At 38.1% G+C, this 18,840-nt stretch overlaps 1 protein-coding gene across 1 annotated transcript in view; it reads right to left on the bottom strand.

Moving 5' to 3' along the window:
* The window catches only part of IL1RAPL2 (interleukin 1 receptor accessory protein like 2), a 1,069,064-nt gene that overhangs the window by 489,353 nt on the left and 560,871 nt on the right, over positions 1-18,840 (bottom strand). Inside the window, exons 3-4 of the mRNA XM_027097515.1 lie at positions 15,352-15,538; positions 395-548 (exon numbers count right to left, since the gene is read on the bottom strand). Of these exons, the coding sequence (XP_026953316.1) occupies positions 395-548; positions 15,352-15,538 (341 nt within the window). The remainder of the gene's footprint in view (positions 1-394; positions 549-15,351; positions 15,539-18,840) is intronic.

Consider the following 18,840-nt stretch of genomic DNA (forward strand, 5'->3'; position numbering starts at 1 on the left):
ATTTCATTACAAAAGCCCAACAGAACCTCATTCTGAGGCAGCCTTCACCTGCAAGAAGACTCCACATATGGGGTAAGTCAACATTCTAAAGTGGTTCCAGCATATTTCTTCTGAGACGCTTAGTAACAATCAATGATACCCTGAAGAGTTAAGAACCTTTCATAAAAGCAGAGAACAGATATGCAGTAACTGGTACCATGTTCCCTAAATTAATTGTCCATATTCCACATATAGCTTACCAGTATAACTTATTAATAGTGAGTTTCACAACTATTTTATTTGTAGCTAATTATAAATTCACAGCTGGTTTACCCTTTGTTTGAAAACTTTTTCTTCCTGTACCAAATTATACTTAAAATCTCATTTGCCATGATTTGGTTAAACCAATGCTTACCTGTAACTTTCAATTCAGTTGTTCTTCTTACAAGTTTTCCTTCATACTTAAGCTCACAAGTGTAATTTCCCCCATCTTCTTCTTGAACTTCCTGGATTAGAAGGGCATTTCCTTTCTGTATTATGATGCTTCTCCACATTTTTGGCTTGCATTCCTGCAGAGAAAGTATTTTCAAGTAAGCAAAAAATAAAAATTCACATCACTAAGTCTTAGTACTGGCAAGTTAGTACTTTCACTTTTTTGTACTCTTCTCTTTAGTTTTCAAAATATGTAGCTAAAGAGTTACGTCAATGACCAGAAAACATCACAAATACATCTTATTGTATCCAATTGAAACATCACAACTACCACCCTAAGAACCACTTTAAAGGCCTGATCCCAAGAGCAGAATGTCCTTAGAGACATTCTGCAAAAACAGAAAAGCATACAAGATCCCCAAACGCAAAAGAGGTAGAGCAGTCACTGAGTAGCATTTTAATGCCCTGGTTCTTTCTATATGACAGGAATATGTCCTAAGAGTTCTAAGAGGATAGTGTTCACTTAGCAACATAATATAAACAAGGGAGCCTTAGGCATTATTTAAAAATTCTAATTGGCTTTTACACTGGCAATGGTTTAATTATTTTTTATAGTAAAAACTAATAATAATATTCAAGAGTCTCTCTCCCCATAGTCAAGAGATCTATTGTGAGGAGGTTGAGAGGGGAAGGGGATCAAGAAAATGAGGCTTGAGGAATTCTCTAGAAACATAGCTAGGTAAAATGAGGACACACTTTGTTGTAATAAGGTAATGGGGAAATGATCCACTTATTTTCTGAGTTCAGTGATCTGTGACCAGATAATAAGATTTGGGTTTTGAGGTCAATTCTTTTACTCATCTGGTAAGAATGTGTTGCTACTGGAATTGGACTTTACTAGAAAGGAATGATTCATTTCCGTTGACTGACAGAGATACAACAATAGCAGAGTATGTAAGAATATTCAGCCAAGTGGCTTTGTCTTTTGGGAATTTTCTCAGACTACTTTTTACATATTGCTCCAGTTTGTCTACCACTTATCTCAAATGTTCAACGAAAGTGGTGGCCAAAAGCTGTGCAAATATCAGTGAAGCTGTGGGGGATAGGTGTGAGGGGGTACTGAAGTATTTTATCATTTAAATTCTGGATCTGTCAGTTAAGGAATTAAAAAATTGATCATGAGGCAGATGACATGAATAATAGTTGAGGACAGTTTCCATATTCCCCATGGTATATACAACATCTATTCTACCTCTCCTTCTCCCCACCCTTACTCCCATCCTCTGCAGACACATCCTAAATATTCATGTAAAAGTAAAATCAGTGCTGACTCTCAATCCCCAGCTCTGCATGCTTGAGTGTGTGCATGTGTGTGTGCGCACATGTCGTAAAATGATTTGGAAGTGTGAGTACCCATTTATTAGATTTTACTGTAACAAAATTTCTTCTGTTATGATAACAGAAGTGAAAACAAAACACAAAAACTGACACTTAAGTTCACAGGTATAATATTTAAGAGATACACTTGCTTTATGTCCAATACAACTACCCACACACATTGTCAGAGAGTAAATAAAAGTAATACTGTCTAGGGCATCTAGATATAAAGCTGCTTCACTCCCTAGGGTCTTTCCAAAGAACACTTAAGGGTCTGTCTGAAATTCTATTACATGCCATGTCTGGCAAGGTTTATCACCTATATGAGATTTGCTTCTGAGTTAAACCTTGGGATATAAGGTTTCTGGGAAAATGAAAAAGAAAGACTGAACAGAAAGAAAAAAAAATAGCCCAGCTGCCACTATCGTCATACAATAATAATCCACAATTATTTTCGCATTGCTTCCAACTCTGATAGCCTCAGATTTCTAAAGAATCATTCTGAAGGTCATTAAACAAAAATATGGTCCCTCTGGGCATTTTGAGAGGAAAGGAAAATGAGAACTGACCTGCTTCACTTTCACATAGCAGTGGTGGGGGCAGGCAAATGAGCCCACACACTCACTTCATTCAAAGACAAATGGCATTGTTTTCTAATGTCATTTTTTGGGGGAAAGTCCATATGCAATTAGCTCTGACCATTTTCATCTTCTCTGCACACTGCTTTGTTTTTTTTCCCCAGGAAGTAAAATCTAAAGAGTGTACAGGAATTATAAAATAACTCCTGATGAGGAACAGCCTGGAATCTTCACATGTTCTTTGGGATAGATACAGATAGTCCCAAGTGCTTTTCAAGTTGTCATTTAGCCTTATAAAGGATTCCTTGTACCCAACAGAGTTTTTGTTTTTAACTGTGTTATAGGAAAATGTTATCTTCAGGTCACCTCCATCCTTCTGGAACAATGTAGTATAGATGAAAAGGCAAACTGGCTTCAGAGCAAGACAGCTCTAGGTCAAAATCTGGGGTTCACCCAAGTTCTGTGATCTTGGGAAAATTTGCCTAACTTCTTTAGGTCTCAGTTTTTTACTCTGCATGTGGGGATACTATACACTACCATATGAACAACCAGAATCCAGAGGCTTGCAGAGTTTATTCATTACACTCTTGTTGGGCAGCACTATATTTAGTGGTCATCCAACACAGAGAATGCTTTTCATCCCTAAACTTTCACAATCCTGGATTATATCTCCTCCAAACGTCTGGCTCTACTTGGTGAAACTTGGTGCTAATGGACTAATCAGATAAGAACAAATCTTCACTAATTGGTTAACCATCCCCCAGCAACGTAATACTTTAACCCACTGAAAATGTATAGCTCCTAAGAGGCCACTCCAACACTAATCCTAGCAGGTGGGTAGAGAAATTATATTTTGTTCAGAAGAGCCTTGTAGATGATATCCTGCCCCCACCAACCCATCCTTCACCAAGTTACCTCATTGGCTATCCTGCCCACGTCTGGGTGCCTATATCAAATCTCAGAAGTCTTCCAGGTTTTTCACTCCATTATTTGCAGCATCTCTGCCTTAAGCTGCTGGCTGCGAGGCTTACTACTGTCACTGCTTCTCTCCTGCCCCCAGTCTTCCCATCATCTCTTTCCTATTGGACAGACAACATTACCATACTTCACTCCCTCCAGACCTGTTTAGTTTAATTCTGACAGACTGGTGGGCAATAAAGTTTGCAGCACATAGGTCAAGTCTCAAGATGGTTGTTTATCTGAGGTAAGGACAAACTACCAGAACCTCGAATGGGAACAGGCCCCTAATATTGTCCTCAGTGTGTAATGCCTCTATTAGTTAATGCCTCTGAGACCATTACATTGAACTTAATCAACTGGAAGTTTTCGCTGAGGACCAGTTTTACCTAAGTTTAACAAACAGCTTCAGTTCATGGTCCAGCTGTCCTCTCACAGAACAGTTTGCTGTAGGACATCCTTGCTCAGTCAAAATCACATCAGCCTTTAAATTCCAGCTTCCTTCCCTTCTTCCCAGCCTTCCTGAGTGGAAGATGTTATTTGCCAGCAGTTGCTAGGTTGGGAGCCTAGGATGTTCAACAGAAACATCTGTTGACCCAGCCCCTTGAAGCTGCCAGCCATATTTGGATCTTGGAGTTCCCACCCTGAAATATTCACCACTACATTCACAGTCTACTTCTGAGATAGCATCATCACAACCACAGGTGTATTTCAATCAGTTTGATTTGTTAGTCATGGTTACTTCAGTGTTATTCAGAGCACATGACTCATTTCTCACAGCAAGAACATGAGGAAGATTCATTTAAATATTTATTCTGATTCTGAATTTCAGACACAAAGCAGCTGTGCAACCATAAGGCAATCACATACCCTCTGGTCCTCTTCAAATACTTAACACCCATTCCCTCACACCAAACTTCTCTCCTTTGCCCTGGAGACTGAACTATTCCACAGAGCATCTAGGCTCTGCCTAACAATTTGTAGGAAACCTGAACTTTCTTCACTTTAAAGATGGAAGAGATAGGAGCACAATTGTGAATTGGGTATCAATCTTGTACTTCCACTCCAAATGCCTAGGATAACCCACTGCAGAGAGTCCTTCCCCTCCCTAGTTCTTTTCCTCTAACTTTCTATCTTCACAGTCCTAATGTTGAATTTTGGTACCCCCACAGCAGTTCAGTATAAATCCCACATTCAAATACTTGGGATGAAATCCCAAATTATATGTTCTTGAGCATACTACTTAACCAATCTAAGCCTCAGTTGCTTCACCTATTTTTAAAAAGTTGGTGATAATCATATTATATACCAAATAGGGGTAATTATTAGGATTAAATGAGGCAATACATATAAATCCTCTGTAATATAGAGCATCACATGCTAAAACCACTCAATAAATATTAACTATTATTCTATCATTGTCATTACCCTCAGCATCCAGCTTTCAAATTACATACACAACTATCTTGATATGTTAATAACTATTAGGAGTTAATGTGACTCATATTTCTATAGGAGTCTGGAGACAATCCAAAAGACAATCCAAAGTTACCATTCCAATGAAGGGGTTGATTTACTTTCTTATCTGACACATAAAGGACCTGAAAGTTATTACTGCCATCCTAACAACAAGAAAAAAGCTGAACAAACTGAAACTCAATAACTTCTTTTATTTCCATCAGGTAATTGAGGTCACTGTAAAAGCCACTGTCCCAGAAACTGGAGAGACAGGTAGATACAGAGAATCACAGTTTACTGGGAGCAGAAACAGCCTCAGGAGCCAACTGGTAGGAACACTTAAAGGATAATTGAGTAATTTCTGGAAACTAAGTGTGAACTAGCTTGAGAAATAAAAAATCCCTGAGGGCCCAGTCTTGGAAGGCAGCCCACACTTCTGTAAGGTTTACCTCCATGAGCCCCACCAGGTTCTTCTCAGACTGAACATCAGAGAAAAATCCTGCTTCTGGAAAAGGATGGGGAAAGTAAACCATTTTGAAATATACCCAAAGAGCCTGCCCATAAAAGACGTGGGGTACAGGAAATATACAACCCCAGCCTCCTCTAGCCTTTGAAGTGGGGAAAGAAATAGCCAGCTCCAGTCCTCTCTATTTTTCCTGTCTTACAGGAAGCTGAGAAGCACATATGATGGTCACAGGCCAGGGACTAGGCTCACTAAAAGACGGAATCTAATCACAGGATTATAGAATGCTTTCCCTTGCCCAACACCTTACCAGCACATCAATAGGGCTCCTGTATAATAACACGATATTACAGTTGAAAGAAATGCACAACACAGACCTTATTTAAGAATATATCTCTAGGGGCTTCCCTGGTGGCGCAATGGTTGAGAGTCCGCCTGCCGATGCAGGGGACACGGGTTCGTGCCCCAGTCCGGGAAGATCCCACATGCCGCGGAGCGGCTGGGCCCGTGAGCCATGGCCACTGAGCCTGCACATCCGGAGCCTGTGCTACAGGACGGGAGAGGCCACAACAGTGAGAGGCCCGCGTACCACAAAAAAAAAAAAAAGAAAAAAAAAAAAAAAAAAAAAGAAAAAAAAAAGAATATATCTCTAGAAAGATAACAGGGAAGTAAAAAATAAGGACACCAGAAAGACTTTTAGCTTCTAACACCTACAGCAAGTAGTAAAAACAGCCTGACTCTTAGCCAGATAAACATAAAAAAAAGCTCACAGTAAAGGCCTATTTACTTCAGTTCCTTTTACCAAGTACATCACGTCTGGATTTTTAAAAATATTTACAAGGCATACTAAAAGACAGAAAAGAACACTGTTCAAAGAGAAAGAAGAAGCATCAGAACCAGACTAAGATAGGGCAGAAATTTTAGAATTAACAGTCTGGGAATTTAAAATAAGTATGATTAATATGTTAATGACACTAATAGAAATAGTGGACAATATGTAAGAACAGAAGAGAGATGGAAACTCTTAGAATCAAAAGAGAAATGCTAGAAATCAAAACACTGTAACAGAAATAAAGAATGTCTTTGATAGGCATATTCATAGACTGGACATGGCCGAGGAAAGAATTAGTGAGCTTGAAGGTATATCAATAGAAACCTCCCAAACTAAAAAACAGAGGAAAAAGAATGAAAAGAAATTGAACAGAATATCCAAGAACTGTGAGAGGAGTACAAAAGATGTAACATAAATGTAATGGGAATACCAGAAGGAGAAGAAAGTGAGAAAGGAACAGAAGAAATATTTGAAGTCATTTTAATGCTGGCTCATCCAAGATTACCAGACTAGATCATACCAGACTGGGTATGACAGAGAGGTTTGGTGTACAGATAGGTTACTATAAGCAAATGAAATGAGTTTTGAACAATATATAAAAGTTAGGCAGGCAAGCAGGACAGAGGGAATAACATGTGTAGAAGAACTCAGATGTGAAAAACCATGGAGTGGACAAAAAAATATGAATAGTTTTGCTCTCTTGAGAGTGGCAATGAGTAGGCGGAGGCCAGATACTAAAAGCCTTAAATTCCATTCTAAGATATTTGTACACTGTCAGGTTTCAAATCTCAGCTCTGTCACTATATAACCTATCTCATAAGACTGTTCTAAGAATTGAATTAGCTAATTAATGAACATGTGTGGCACAGTGTCAGGCCCTGTAAATACTCAACAAAAAGGAACTACTAACTAAAAGTTTTTATAGAATCATTGGAGTGCTTTAAATAGTGGCATACTATGATCAGATGTGCATTTCTAAAAGATCATTCTAATGGATATATAGAAGGTAGTCAGATTATAAAAAGAGACATTGCTTAAAAGGCTTTAATTTACTTTGATCTGTTTTTATCCCTCAAATGTCATTAATGCCATTAAGGATACACAGGAAGACCCTTTAAAGTCTGGATTCTTATAACAATTTAGGAAAGATCAATAGCAAACTCCTGTTAAATTTGAGAAAAACAAACATGTCAATAATTATAGAAGTTGACAAAAACATATCATTTTGATAAATCCAGAAATTGGACAGTCAAAACTCAACCTTATAAGATCTTTATTCCTAATCACCAAAACCCAGCAGCAAATGGTCATCAATGGGTGAATGGCTAAACAGTGGTACATCTCTACAGTGGAATATTGGACTATTATTCAGCAATAAAAGGAATGAACTATTGTTATATACCACAACATGGACAAATCTCAAATGAATTATGCTAAGTGAGCAAAGATAGGCACAAAAGGCTACATATCATATTATTCCATTTATATGACATTCTGGAAAATACAAAACCATAGGAATAGAAAACATATCTTTTTAGCAAGGACTGGGGCTTGGAGGAAGGGACTGAATACAAAAGGACATGGAGAAAATTGCAATGATGAAAATGTTCTGTATCTTGTTTGTGGTGTATATATTTGCCAAAACACATCAAGTTGTTCAAGTAAAAAGGATGCATTTTATGTTTGTAGATTATACAGAATAACAGGACTTTAAAAACCCTCAATCTTAAATTCCCAATTGGAGTTTGAGATGTCCTAACTTTGCTTCTAGCTTTCTATGTAACTTTTTCCTTTCTATAGTAGCAGCAAATATCAAGGACTTTAGTCATTAGATGTTTATAACATGTCTGAGATATATGGCATACATTGTTATATCTATTTTATATGTGGGAAAATAGAGGCCCAGGGTCATCCAATTACTCATCCATATTAATGGTGTAATGGTGACCAGAATCCAGGTCCCCAGGCTCAAAGACCAGTGCTTCTTACACATATTAAATACCCATTCTTCAAATAACAACCCATCTTCTCTATAATTTGCAAATAATAAATAACCATTTTCCCATTTCTAATGCCATACCTAAAAATAAAAACAAGGATAAACGGGTCTTAAATCTTGTGTCACTGACTGTGGTTTTAGGGCATACAAAACTGAAGCCTTCATGGGATTCCTAGCTCATTCCTTCCGGATAAAAGTATCTTTGAAAATTCTAGTTAAATAGATTAAGATTTTCAGGATGGAATGTAATTTTATGGTTACAAAATAAGGTACATACTAATATCAATACATTTTCAAAAGGGATTCAAAAACCCCAAGCATTTTGCCAAACCATTTTTATAGCCAAAATGTGTCGGCCATTTGGGCTGTGGTATTACAAGGTCTTCAATGACCTTCTTTTTCCCTCTTTAAGAAAATTGTCAGGATTTTCTGGGAGACAAGATTGCAGATTAGAAAGACTTGAGCTCACCTCCTCTCATGAAAACACCAAAATCACAACTTATTGCTGTACAACCATTGACAAAAAAGACTGGAACCTACCAAAAAAGATATTCTACATCCAAAGACAAATAAGAAACCACAGGACGGTAGGAGGGGAACTTTCATGATATAATCAAATCCTATAACCACCGAGTGGGTGACCCACAAACTGGAAAATAATTATATCACAGATGTTCACCCATAGGAGTGAGAGTTCTGAGCCCCATGTCAGGTTCCCCAGCCTGGGGGTCTGGCATCAGGAGGAGGAGCCCCCAGAGCATTTGGCTTTGAAGACCAGTGGGCTTGTGTACAGGAGATCCACAGGATGGAGGGAAACAGAGACTCCACTCTTCAAGGGCACACACGAGGTTTCACGTGCACTGGGACTGTGGGCAAAACAGTGACTCCATAGAAGCCTGGGCCAGACCTACCTGTGGGTCTTGGAGGCTCTCCTGGGGAGGCAAGGGTTGGCTGTGGCCCACTACAGGGGCAAGGACACTGGTGGCAGAGACCCCAGGCAGTATTCCTCAGAGTGAGCTTCCCTGGTGGTCACCATTTTGGCACCGAGACCTGGCCCCACCCAACAGCCTGAAGGCTCCAGTGCTGGGACACCTCAGGCTAAACAACAAACAGAGTGGAAACACAGACCCACCCATCAACAGACAGGGGGCTTAAAGTTGTCCTGAGCCCACAGCCATCTCTAGACACACCCCTTGACACAGCCCTGCCCATCAGAGGGACAAGACCCAGCGCCACCCACCAGTGGACAGGCACCAGTCCCTCCCACCAGGAAGCCTGCACAAAACCTTGGACCAACCTCACCCACGAGGGGGCATACACCAGAAGCAGGAAGAACTACAATCCTACAGCCTGCAGAACAGAGACCACAAATACAGAAAGTTAGACAAAATGGGATGGCAGAGAAACATGTTCCAGATGCAGGAACAAGATAAAAGCCCAGAAGAACAACTAAGTGAAGTGGAGATAGGCAATCTGCCTGAAAAGGAATTCAGAATAATGATAGTAAAGATGATCCAAGATCTCAGAAAAAGAATGGAGGAACAGACTGAGAAGGTACAAGAAATGTTTAACAAAGAACCAGAAGATTTAAAGAACAAACAGAGATAAACAATACAATAACTGAAATGAAAAATACACTAGAAGGAATCAATAGCAGAATAAATGAGGCAGAAGAAGGAATAAGTGAGCTGGAAGACAGACTGGTGGAAATAATTGTCACAAAACAGAATAAAGAAAAAGGAGTGGAAAGAAATGAGGACAGTCTAAGAGACTTCTGGGACAACTTCAAACACACCAACATTTGCGTTATAGGGGTCCCAGTAGGAGAAGAGAGAGAACCTGCCTGAGAAAACATTTGAAGAGATAGTAGCTGAAAACTTCCCTAACATGGGTAAGGAAACACTCAAGTTCAGGAAGCACAGAGAGTCCGATACAGGATAAACCCAAGGAGAAACACGCCAAGACACATTTTAATCAAATTGACAAAACTTAAAGACAAAGAGAAAATATTTAAGGCAACAAGGGAAAAGCAACAAATAACATACAAGGGAATGCCCATAAGGTTAACAGCTGATTTTTCAGCAGAAGCTCAAATGAACGTATTTACAAAGTGGAAACAGACTCACAGACTTCAAAAACAAACTCATGGTTACCAAAAGGGAAAGGTCGGGGGGAGGCATACATTAGGAGTTTGGGATTAACATATACACACTACTATATATAAAATAGATAATCAACAAGGACCTATTGTATAGCACAGGGAACTCTATTCAATATTCTATAATAACCTATATGGGAAAAGAATCTGAAAAAGAATAGATATATGTATCTGTATAACTGAATCACTTTGCTGTACACCTGAAACTAACACAACATTGTAAATCAACTATACTCAAATATAAATTAAAAATTAAATTTAAAAAAAACTCCATACTACCCAACTTAGCATTTAAAAAAAAGAAAGAAAACTGTCAGAATGTTTAGCAAGATAAATAACTGTAAAGCTCTTAACTTTGGAAGCTTATCTCATTGTAATGAGTGACAGCATTTAGAAATGGTCATTCCTAGACTATTATTTAGGAGATGAAATTAACTCTTCACAATCCATCTGCAATTTTCTTAAACATGGTATGAGTCAGATATCTATTTTTTTGCAAGTGAATTGTCAATTATGTGCACATCATTTTTAATAAGCCGTTATCCCCCCTCCAAACCCATTAAAATGATATGTTATTATATACTAAATTCTCATATATACATACTTTATCTGTTTCTGGATTCTCTATTCTATTTAACTGATCTATTTATGCTTTCTTAAACTTACTATTTTAATTGCTACTGTTTTGCAGTAAGTTCAGTCTCAGTTAGACTAAGTCCCCTCTTATTAATGTTTTCTTCCAAAATTTCATTTGCAAAACTGATATATTCACTCATCCATATGAATGTTATAATGTTTATCATGTTGTCTAATTTCTAAAAATTCATATTTTAGCAAATTGGATTACTTATTTATATAATATTGGGAATAACTGATCTTTTTTTCTATGAGATCTTCCAATGCAGAAATATGTTCTGTCTCTCCATTAATTTAGACTATATTTTATGTCCTTCAATAAAATTATATTTTTATATAGGTCTCCTCCCATCTTTGTTAAATGTATTCCAAAGTGTTTTACAGTTTTTCATTGTTGTAAATGGGATAATTTCATTTTTTCCTTTACATATCTAACCGATTATTACTGGCAAAAATAAAAATTATTGAATAGTTTGTATATTTTTATTAAGCTAACTTATCAAATTATCTCATTAGTTCTATTTTTTTGTTGTTGTTTAATCTCTTGGGTTTTCTTGGTATACAATTATACAATCTGAAAAATAAGATTATTTTGTCCTCCTTTTCCAATGTTTGTATAGTGTATTTCATTTAAATTTCTTATGGCATCAGTGAGAACCTCCAAAACAATACTGAATAATAGAACTGACAGAGATCATTCCTATCTTGTACGCCATGGATGTAAGGATATAAGTATGTTTTCAAGGATGTTTACTGCAATACTTGGATTATTTTTAAAAAACTAGAAAAAATTGAATATCCATCTGAAAAATGGTTGAATAAAGCAAGGTTATATCTAGCCTATGAACTATGATACAGCTATTAAAAATGAATTAGATATATATAGTCAACATGCACATAGTAGGCACCCAGTATATATAAACTAACTGAATGAATGAATTTGCACTGACCTATCCATAATGCACTCAACCATTCCATTATAACCAACGGCAAACATCTGAAATTAAGATAATTGTGGCAAGAAAAAGGAGGATTCAAACTGGAAGACTTGACTTCATTAACATCAGCCTTTTATCAGCAGAGGTAACTAATGACACAGATATGCGTTTTACCCCAAGGAACATATTTGTATTTTCATTCCTAATGTCCTATCAAGGTTAGGGAATTTTTTTGTTTAGAAATGGGATAAAGGGACTCTACACTCTTGTGTCAAGTGTTCTCAGTGAATAATGAGGTTGTTCTTGTGTTCTTAGTTCAATAAAGAAAATAATCTTTATCTCTCATTTCAAAAATGTTTCCAAAAGCATTGGCATAATTGTATATTCTGTTCTAATATTTAAGCCCCATACATAACGTCAGGAGGAAGTGCTGAAAGTGTAGCCCCTCTCCTCACTTCCTTTTGCTAACAGAGTTCAGATAGAGGAGTTACAGCCCCCTTATGCATATCTCTTACATTCCAAGGACAACCAGGATAGGCTTACTCATTCATCTTTATGAACACGCCCCAGTGCCATATGAGCCACCTCTACCTTCCTATTCACCTGTGATTACCTGCAGGCATGGAAGAATAGTCCTCAAAGGCCTGCCATAACAGGATGGTTGGAAAGTAAACAAGTTTAAAGATTACATATATTTGAAAAGAAGACTGGGAAAAGGATCATGCAACACATACTTTTCACTGTTAAAACACTGGAGATAATACATTGTACATTTCTAACTTTGGATATGCACCAGAATTAACTCCAGACAAATGTGTCCTCCTTTTTTCATTGTTGTAGCCAGAGCAAAATCACTTCATGTTCAGTCTGGTAGGAAATGCACAGACTACAAAGCAAGCAAGGCAGATTATCGAAGTATTGGCTAAAAAGGAAACGTTTTCCTAATATGTCAATTTTTCAAGGATTTACTTGAAACCATGTGTGAAAAGTGGGGTTAACAATGCATTTGGGAGCTTCACAGACTCTTTAACTTTTGGTTTTAATTTTTTATCCTGATCCATTTGTATAGTGTAATGGCTAAGTGGAAGGGCCCAGGAGCCAAACTGCAAGTCACAAACAGCTGTGTGACATTTGTTGAGTCACTTAACTCGTCTGAGTCTCCAGTCATGTCTTTTGTAAAATGGGGATAATAATAATACCTACATAAGACATAAGATTGAGACTGAGAAACTAGAAGTTGAGTTAATCCATCTAAAGCACTTAAAATAGAGTCTGGCATATAGTAAGTACTTAATAAATATTACCTATCATTATGCTTATTATTTATCAATTGTAAAATGTTATACAAATATTAAATGTTATTATCCAGGCAGAGCTGGAAAATCCCTTTGTTTCACCATCATTGGTCCATTTCTAAGAAAGAGTGAGGGTTAGCTTTTTCCAAGGAATAAACTGCTTTGGTAGACAATGACTATGGTGATGTATAGAGATGTGAAGAAAGGGGAAAAAAGAATTTAGTGAAAAGACAAAAAGATGAGATAGAATGAACACTGTAAGAGAAAGCTGATGACCTGGAGTTTACTCCTAGCTGCTAACCCTTGAGCTAGTCAACCTCCCTTCCTGAAGTATAAAATTGAAATAAAACCTTTTTTACTCATCTTAAAGAAGTGCCTGCAATCGAGGCTGGGTTTAGCTCCAGGCCTATTGCAGGAGAGGTTAGTGATTAAGAAAATGGACTCTGGAACCACACTGCCTTGAATATAAAATGAAGCTTTGTTAGCTGAGTAGCTTTGGACAAGTCTCTACATTCCTGTAAGACTCAAGTTTTTTCCTCTGTTAAATGATGATAATAACGCCCACCACACAGAGTTGCATTGAGACTTAAGTGAGATAACATAGAGACCAAGCTTAGCACAGCAAATGGCACATAGTAAGTGATTAAGAAATACTAACAAGGCTAGGACTTTCCCTGGTTGTCGAGTGGTTAAGACTCTGTACCTCCACTGCAGGGCGTGCGGGTTTGATCCCTGGTCAGGGAACTAAGATCCCACATGCCATGCAGCGTGGCCAAAAAAAAAAAAAAAAATTAAAGAAAAAAGAACTATTAACAAGGCTGATGATGGCATGAAGGGTCCCACTAAGTATGGATATTCTATATTTATGCATAATGAACATCATGTTCCTTTTTATGTGTCAGAATATTAAGAAAAAAAAAGGAGGATGACACTTCACAAAGAGACTTGAGGTTCTAGTTCAGGACATGCTCTTGCTGTCTCTTGTCGAGTTCCCCCAGGCATGAAGATAGAGGAACTTCCAAATGTAAAAGCACCTGACAACTGTAGGAGCTAGGGTTTAGGCTTTCCTGGAAACTGAGGGTCTGTCAGATACTACAGAAACAACCTGTCCTACCTTTTATGTATGTTTGGTTGCAATAATGTGCACAGTACCTGTGCAGAAAACCCCCTTGGTCACCTCTGGCCACCATATATAGTCATATATGGTCACCATGGGCCAACCAGTGTGGCTCAGAGGTGGCAGAGGGTGCTCAGTCCTCTTTTAGAACCACAGTGCCCCAGGCTCGCAGCCAGAATATCATAGTTGAAAGGTTGTATGTTTATTTTTCTGCTTCCTGCCCTAGATCCATGCTCTGCCTTTGTCTGACCTACTCTGGGCCCAGAGAAGCTGAAGACTATTGATTCTACCCCCTGGTTTTGCTTTCTGAATTCTGTTTGAACTCACATGGTGGGAGGGAAGACACTAGCAAGAAACCAGAAGGCGGGAGTTAAGAGGGGTTAGGGTGTCCATTCTATCCACTCCCTCTCTGTTTTCCACAGTTAATATGCTCCTCTAAGGCCACAGCTCTTGACAGGCCTGCTCCGCTCTTGCCAGGTTCCAGAGATACAGCTCCTTCCCCTTGCCACTCTAGACCTAGGAGCGGTAATTTACAGCTTTTTCCCTTTTTAGTTCCCTTAACCCTAACCACACCTCTGTAAACAGTTCCTTCATTCAACTCTCATCTGTACAACCTTTGAGTGTGGTTTATTTCCAGATAAACACGTTATTTCCAGTGTTCACATATCCTGCACTGGGCCCATTTCTCTCCTCTGCACTGACTGCAGTGGTTCTCACAATATAGACCATGATAATCGTTGTTATTTCTTGTAAGCACCATTCCTTGTAAAGATGGGCCTTTGTTCCTAACAGTGAATAATATTTCTAGGTCCCTCAAATAATTTCTTTCATGTGTTATTTCAGTCTTCACTCTTCTTCCCATTTGCTCTCATGAGTTGGGGTAAAGGGATATTTTCCTTATTTTTAGTCATTGGAGAAGCTGGGATTGCTTCTGACACCTGCTGATGGAAGTACATGAAAACCAGTAATATATAGGGATCATAGCTCTGAATTATTTAGCTGTGGATCTGCTGATTCTTCTCAGTGAAATATCTAATACCAAAAACTCAAAATAAAATCTCTCCCTTTTTATCTCCCCAAGCTAGCTATTGACTTAGGGTAAAAAAATGCATTTGACATCATGCTGAGTTACCTTGTACCACACAACATCAGGCTCCTGATCGGACTTTTTAAAGTCATCCATGTCTGGGCAGGATATCTCCTTTCTTTTAGTGACTTCAGATTTTTCCAAATAGCGGATCCTGCTATTGTAGCACAGACCTGATTCATTCTCTGCAACAGTCAAGGACATTGACACCTTCATGCAATATGTCGAGTTTCTGTAGGGATAGAGAAATAGCAAAATGGCTTTATTGGGTGTTTACACCTATGTTTTTACTCTGTATATTTCAAGAATATTGACTTTTCCACTTAGGACCTTGCCTAGAAATCAGAAACAACATGGAAACAACACAGAACATTTTTCTACTTCAACTGACATGAAGATATGGAACAAAATGCTAATGTGGACATCTCTGGCCATGAGATAGCTACATAGAGTAGCTGTACCCATCTTCTGAAATGTAAAACAGTCAGACTGCTTTCCCAGTGGTAAACATTGCTATGTTGACAATCTGATAGCAAAAACTTACGAGAAAGTCTATAACTAGGGCTATAGCCATTTCTGGTTTGCCCTTACGGCCAGTCCCTTAACAGGTATTCCAAGGATTGTTAATTTTTCCATTGGTTTCTAAGCCAACATTTTCTTTTATAGGATACATACCAAAAAACAGATCAACAACTTGTATGGGTATAAGTGAATCACTTCGTTGTACACCTGTAACTAGCACATCATTGTTAATTAACTATACTCCAATATAAAATAAAAATAAAAACAGATCAACATATAGAAGATACCCGTTAACTCACATAGCTTTTTAAGGTGTTTACTGAGATATGTCAGGGGTCAAATTTGGGTTCCTACAAAGAACAAATCCTAGCAGAGTGGATTAATTTTATTCATCAAAACTAGAATTATAAAGGAATTTCAACATTGAATTTTACCATAAAGCTGCTTTAGAAATTGGACATTACTGGGCTAACCCATAATAGAAGGGTATTTATGAAATTGAATTCTGCCTTCATTTCCCTATATATATCCCATGACATTTCCCTACCCTACTCTACCTAGACTCCAGAAGATATCAACCTCACAAAAGAAATCTGGAAAGTATGAGGAAGAGATCAGAAGCAGCCTGGTAAGACTCAAAAGAAGGTCAACTGTAAATCTCTTGGTGAGACATTTCAGAATCATATGTGTTCTAAACATCAAGGGATACCTGCTGTTAAAAAACAAAAGTGCCAGGGATAATTCAAAACCGAGTATTTTTACAACTAAGTAAAAACAATCCTGATAAATGGGATTAACATGCCAACCAATAATTTTAAGATGGCCTCAAATGATTGTTACTATTTGTACTTCTTAGTATTCATTGAAATTTCACAATATGCCAGACAGCATACAAAACACAGGAGTGCAGATGGCTGCTGCCCATTGGGTTTACAAACTAAGTTAATCAAAATGACTGCTACTTGGATTTCTAGTGAAGTTAATTACTGGCAAGTACTCCTGACTATGTGATGCCTGTGTCATCTGAAGATACACTTCCATTCTGATATTCAGATGTAACCCCATTATACAATGTAGATTGTGAGCTACTGCTTTTCTCTCTTCCTCAATGTAGGTTCTTAGGGTTTAATATATGGCCACTAGGGATCAAATGTAAGAACATTTAATTCTATTAGATGTTTGACAGCTTCTTTAAGAGCCATGAAGCTAAAGCCACCAGAAATGTTTTTAAGTCTCAGCCAATAAGGTAAAATTTGGTTCAATCAATTTGGCTCTTCTTGACTCCATTTTCAATACTTCAGTGCTAAACATGCCCATGTTTTCTTGCTTTCTTTAACATCCTACATGATGTGGCCTATCGTAACATTCTGTCCTTCACTCATTAGGGTGCAGTCGCAATCGTATTTACTCTGTTTCTTGAATATACTAAGCCTATTTGAGCCATGGTTGTTTATACTTGCTCTTCTCTTTGATTTTCTATCATGTGCTTTTTGTTAAGTGTGAGCAAAGAATTTGTTGCTCTTGTTCATCACTCTATTCCTGGGATCTAAGTTGATAGCAAGGGCTTAGTAAATGTTAGTTGATTAAATGTGTGGGCATCAAAAGGTATGTATTCAAGAGACATGTCCTCCCTGCTCTACTTTTGCATAAACTCATTATGGAACTAACCACCCCATCCCCATTCTACAGAGTCATGTGTGTATGTGGCTGGTCAAATATCACATTCCCTGTTTAAATATGACTCAAGATAATTCTGCAGGTATTCTTGTACCACCAGGGTAAGGATTAGCCAAATTTGGTGCATCAGCATACCAGCAAAGAAAAAACTATAATGACTATATCTGGGAGACAAGGAGGACTAGGGTATGTATAGGGGATGGAAGGAAGATAAATGGTCACAGTTTTTAAAAAGTTTTAAACGAAGCAGAAAGAAAATCACCTCTGCTAAGAATGTAAAATATTATGAACAGTTGTTAATGTCACAGACTTTGATCATATCTGTTCCATGGTATCCATCCATACAGGTGAAATCTTCCCATTTTTGTGTTACAAACCCAGGGAGAGAGAGCTGTTGTCCAGCAGTCTCAACAATAGAAGTATTAGACAGAATGTACAGTTCCCTGAAAGGAGCTTACTATCCCAGATCTATTTAGTCCTGAGGATAAAATAGGATAGACTAAGTAAGGGACCAATATAATATTGTGGTTTCATAACAAAACACTAGCTTTGAACTAAGATCCACTAGGTTCAACTAGCTCTGTGTCCTTGAGCAAGTTATGTAACATCTCTCAGTCTCAGATTCCTCAGCTGAAAAATGAGGATAAGAAATCCTTTATGGTGGCTCCACTGGAGTTTGGAGGAGGAAGCTCTTTTATTATACAAACTTAAGCAAAAACAAGTTTACTGTTTTCAGTTGGAATGGTTATAATATCTGACCTCTCCAGGCTGCTGCAACTATTAAGCAAATATAAAACATGCAACACAGCATCTGACCCATAGTAAATATTTAATAGACTGCCATTAGAATTGTTTTTTTTTGTTTTGTTTTTATTTTTACCGCTTGTATTAGTTCCTACATATATTGTTGATAAATTAATAATTATAATTTATATGTGATGTAGTAATTGTGAACAATCATCAGTATAATAAAAACAATACATTGGCAGTGATGGGTTAAGATATGCCACTGGCCTGGGGTGCCACTTGAGAGAAGAGTCTAGAAGAGGTCAGTTAGGCAAAAGGCCTAGTACCAGTGTGCCATGAAGGTCTGAAAGGATCAAAAAGATATACTGACCTAGGCACAAAAATAAGTTAATCAGGGCTTCCCTGGTGGCGCAGTGGTTGAGAGTCTGCCTGCCGATGCAGGGGATACGGGTTCGTGCCCCGGTCCGGGAAGATCCCACATGCCGCGGAGCGGCTGGGCCCGTGAGCCATGGCCGCTGGACCTGCGCGTCCGGAGCCTGTGCTCCGCAACGGGAGAGGCCACAACAGTGAGAGGCCCGCGTACCGCAT

The sequence above is a fragment of the Aethalodelphis obliquidens genome, unplaced genomic scaffold, assembly GCF_003676395.1.
Source record: "Aethalodelphis obliquidens isolate GAN/ISIS:26980383/991018 unplaced genomic scaffold, ASM367639v1 scaffold114, whole genome shotgun sequence".
Lineage (NCBI taxonomy): Eukaryota > Metazoa > Chordata > Mammalia > Artiodactyla > Delphinidae > Aethalodelphis > Aethalodelphis obliquidens.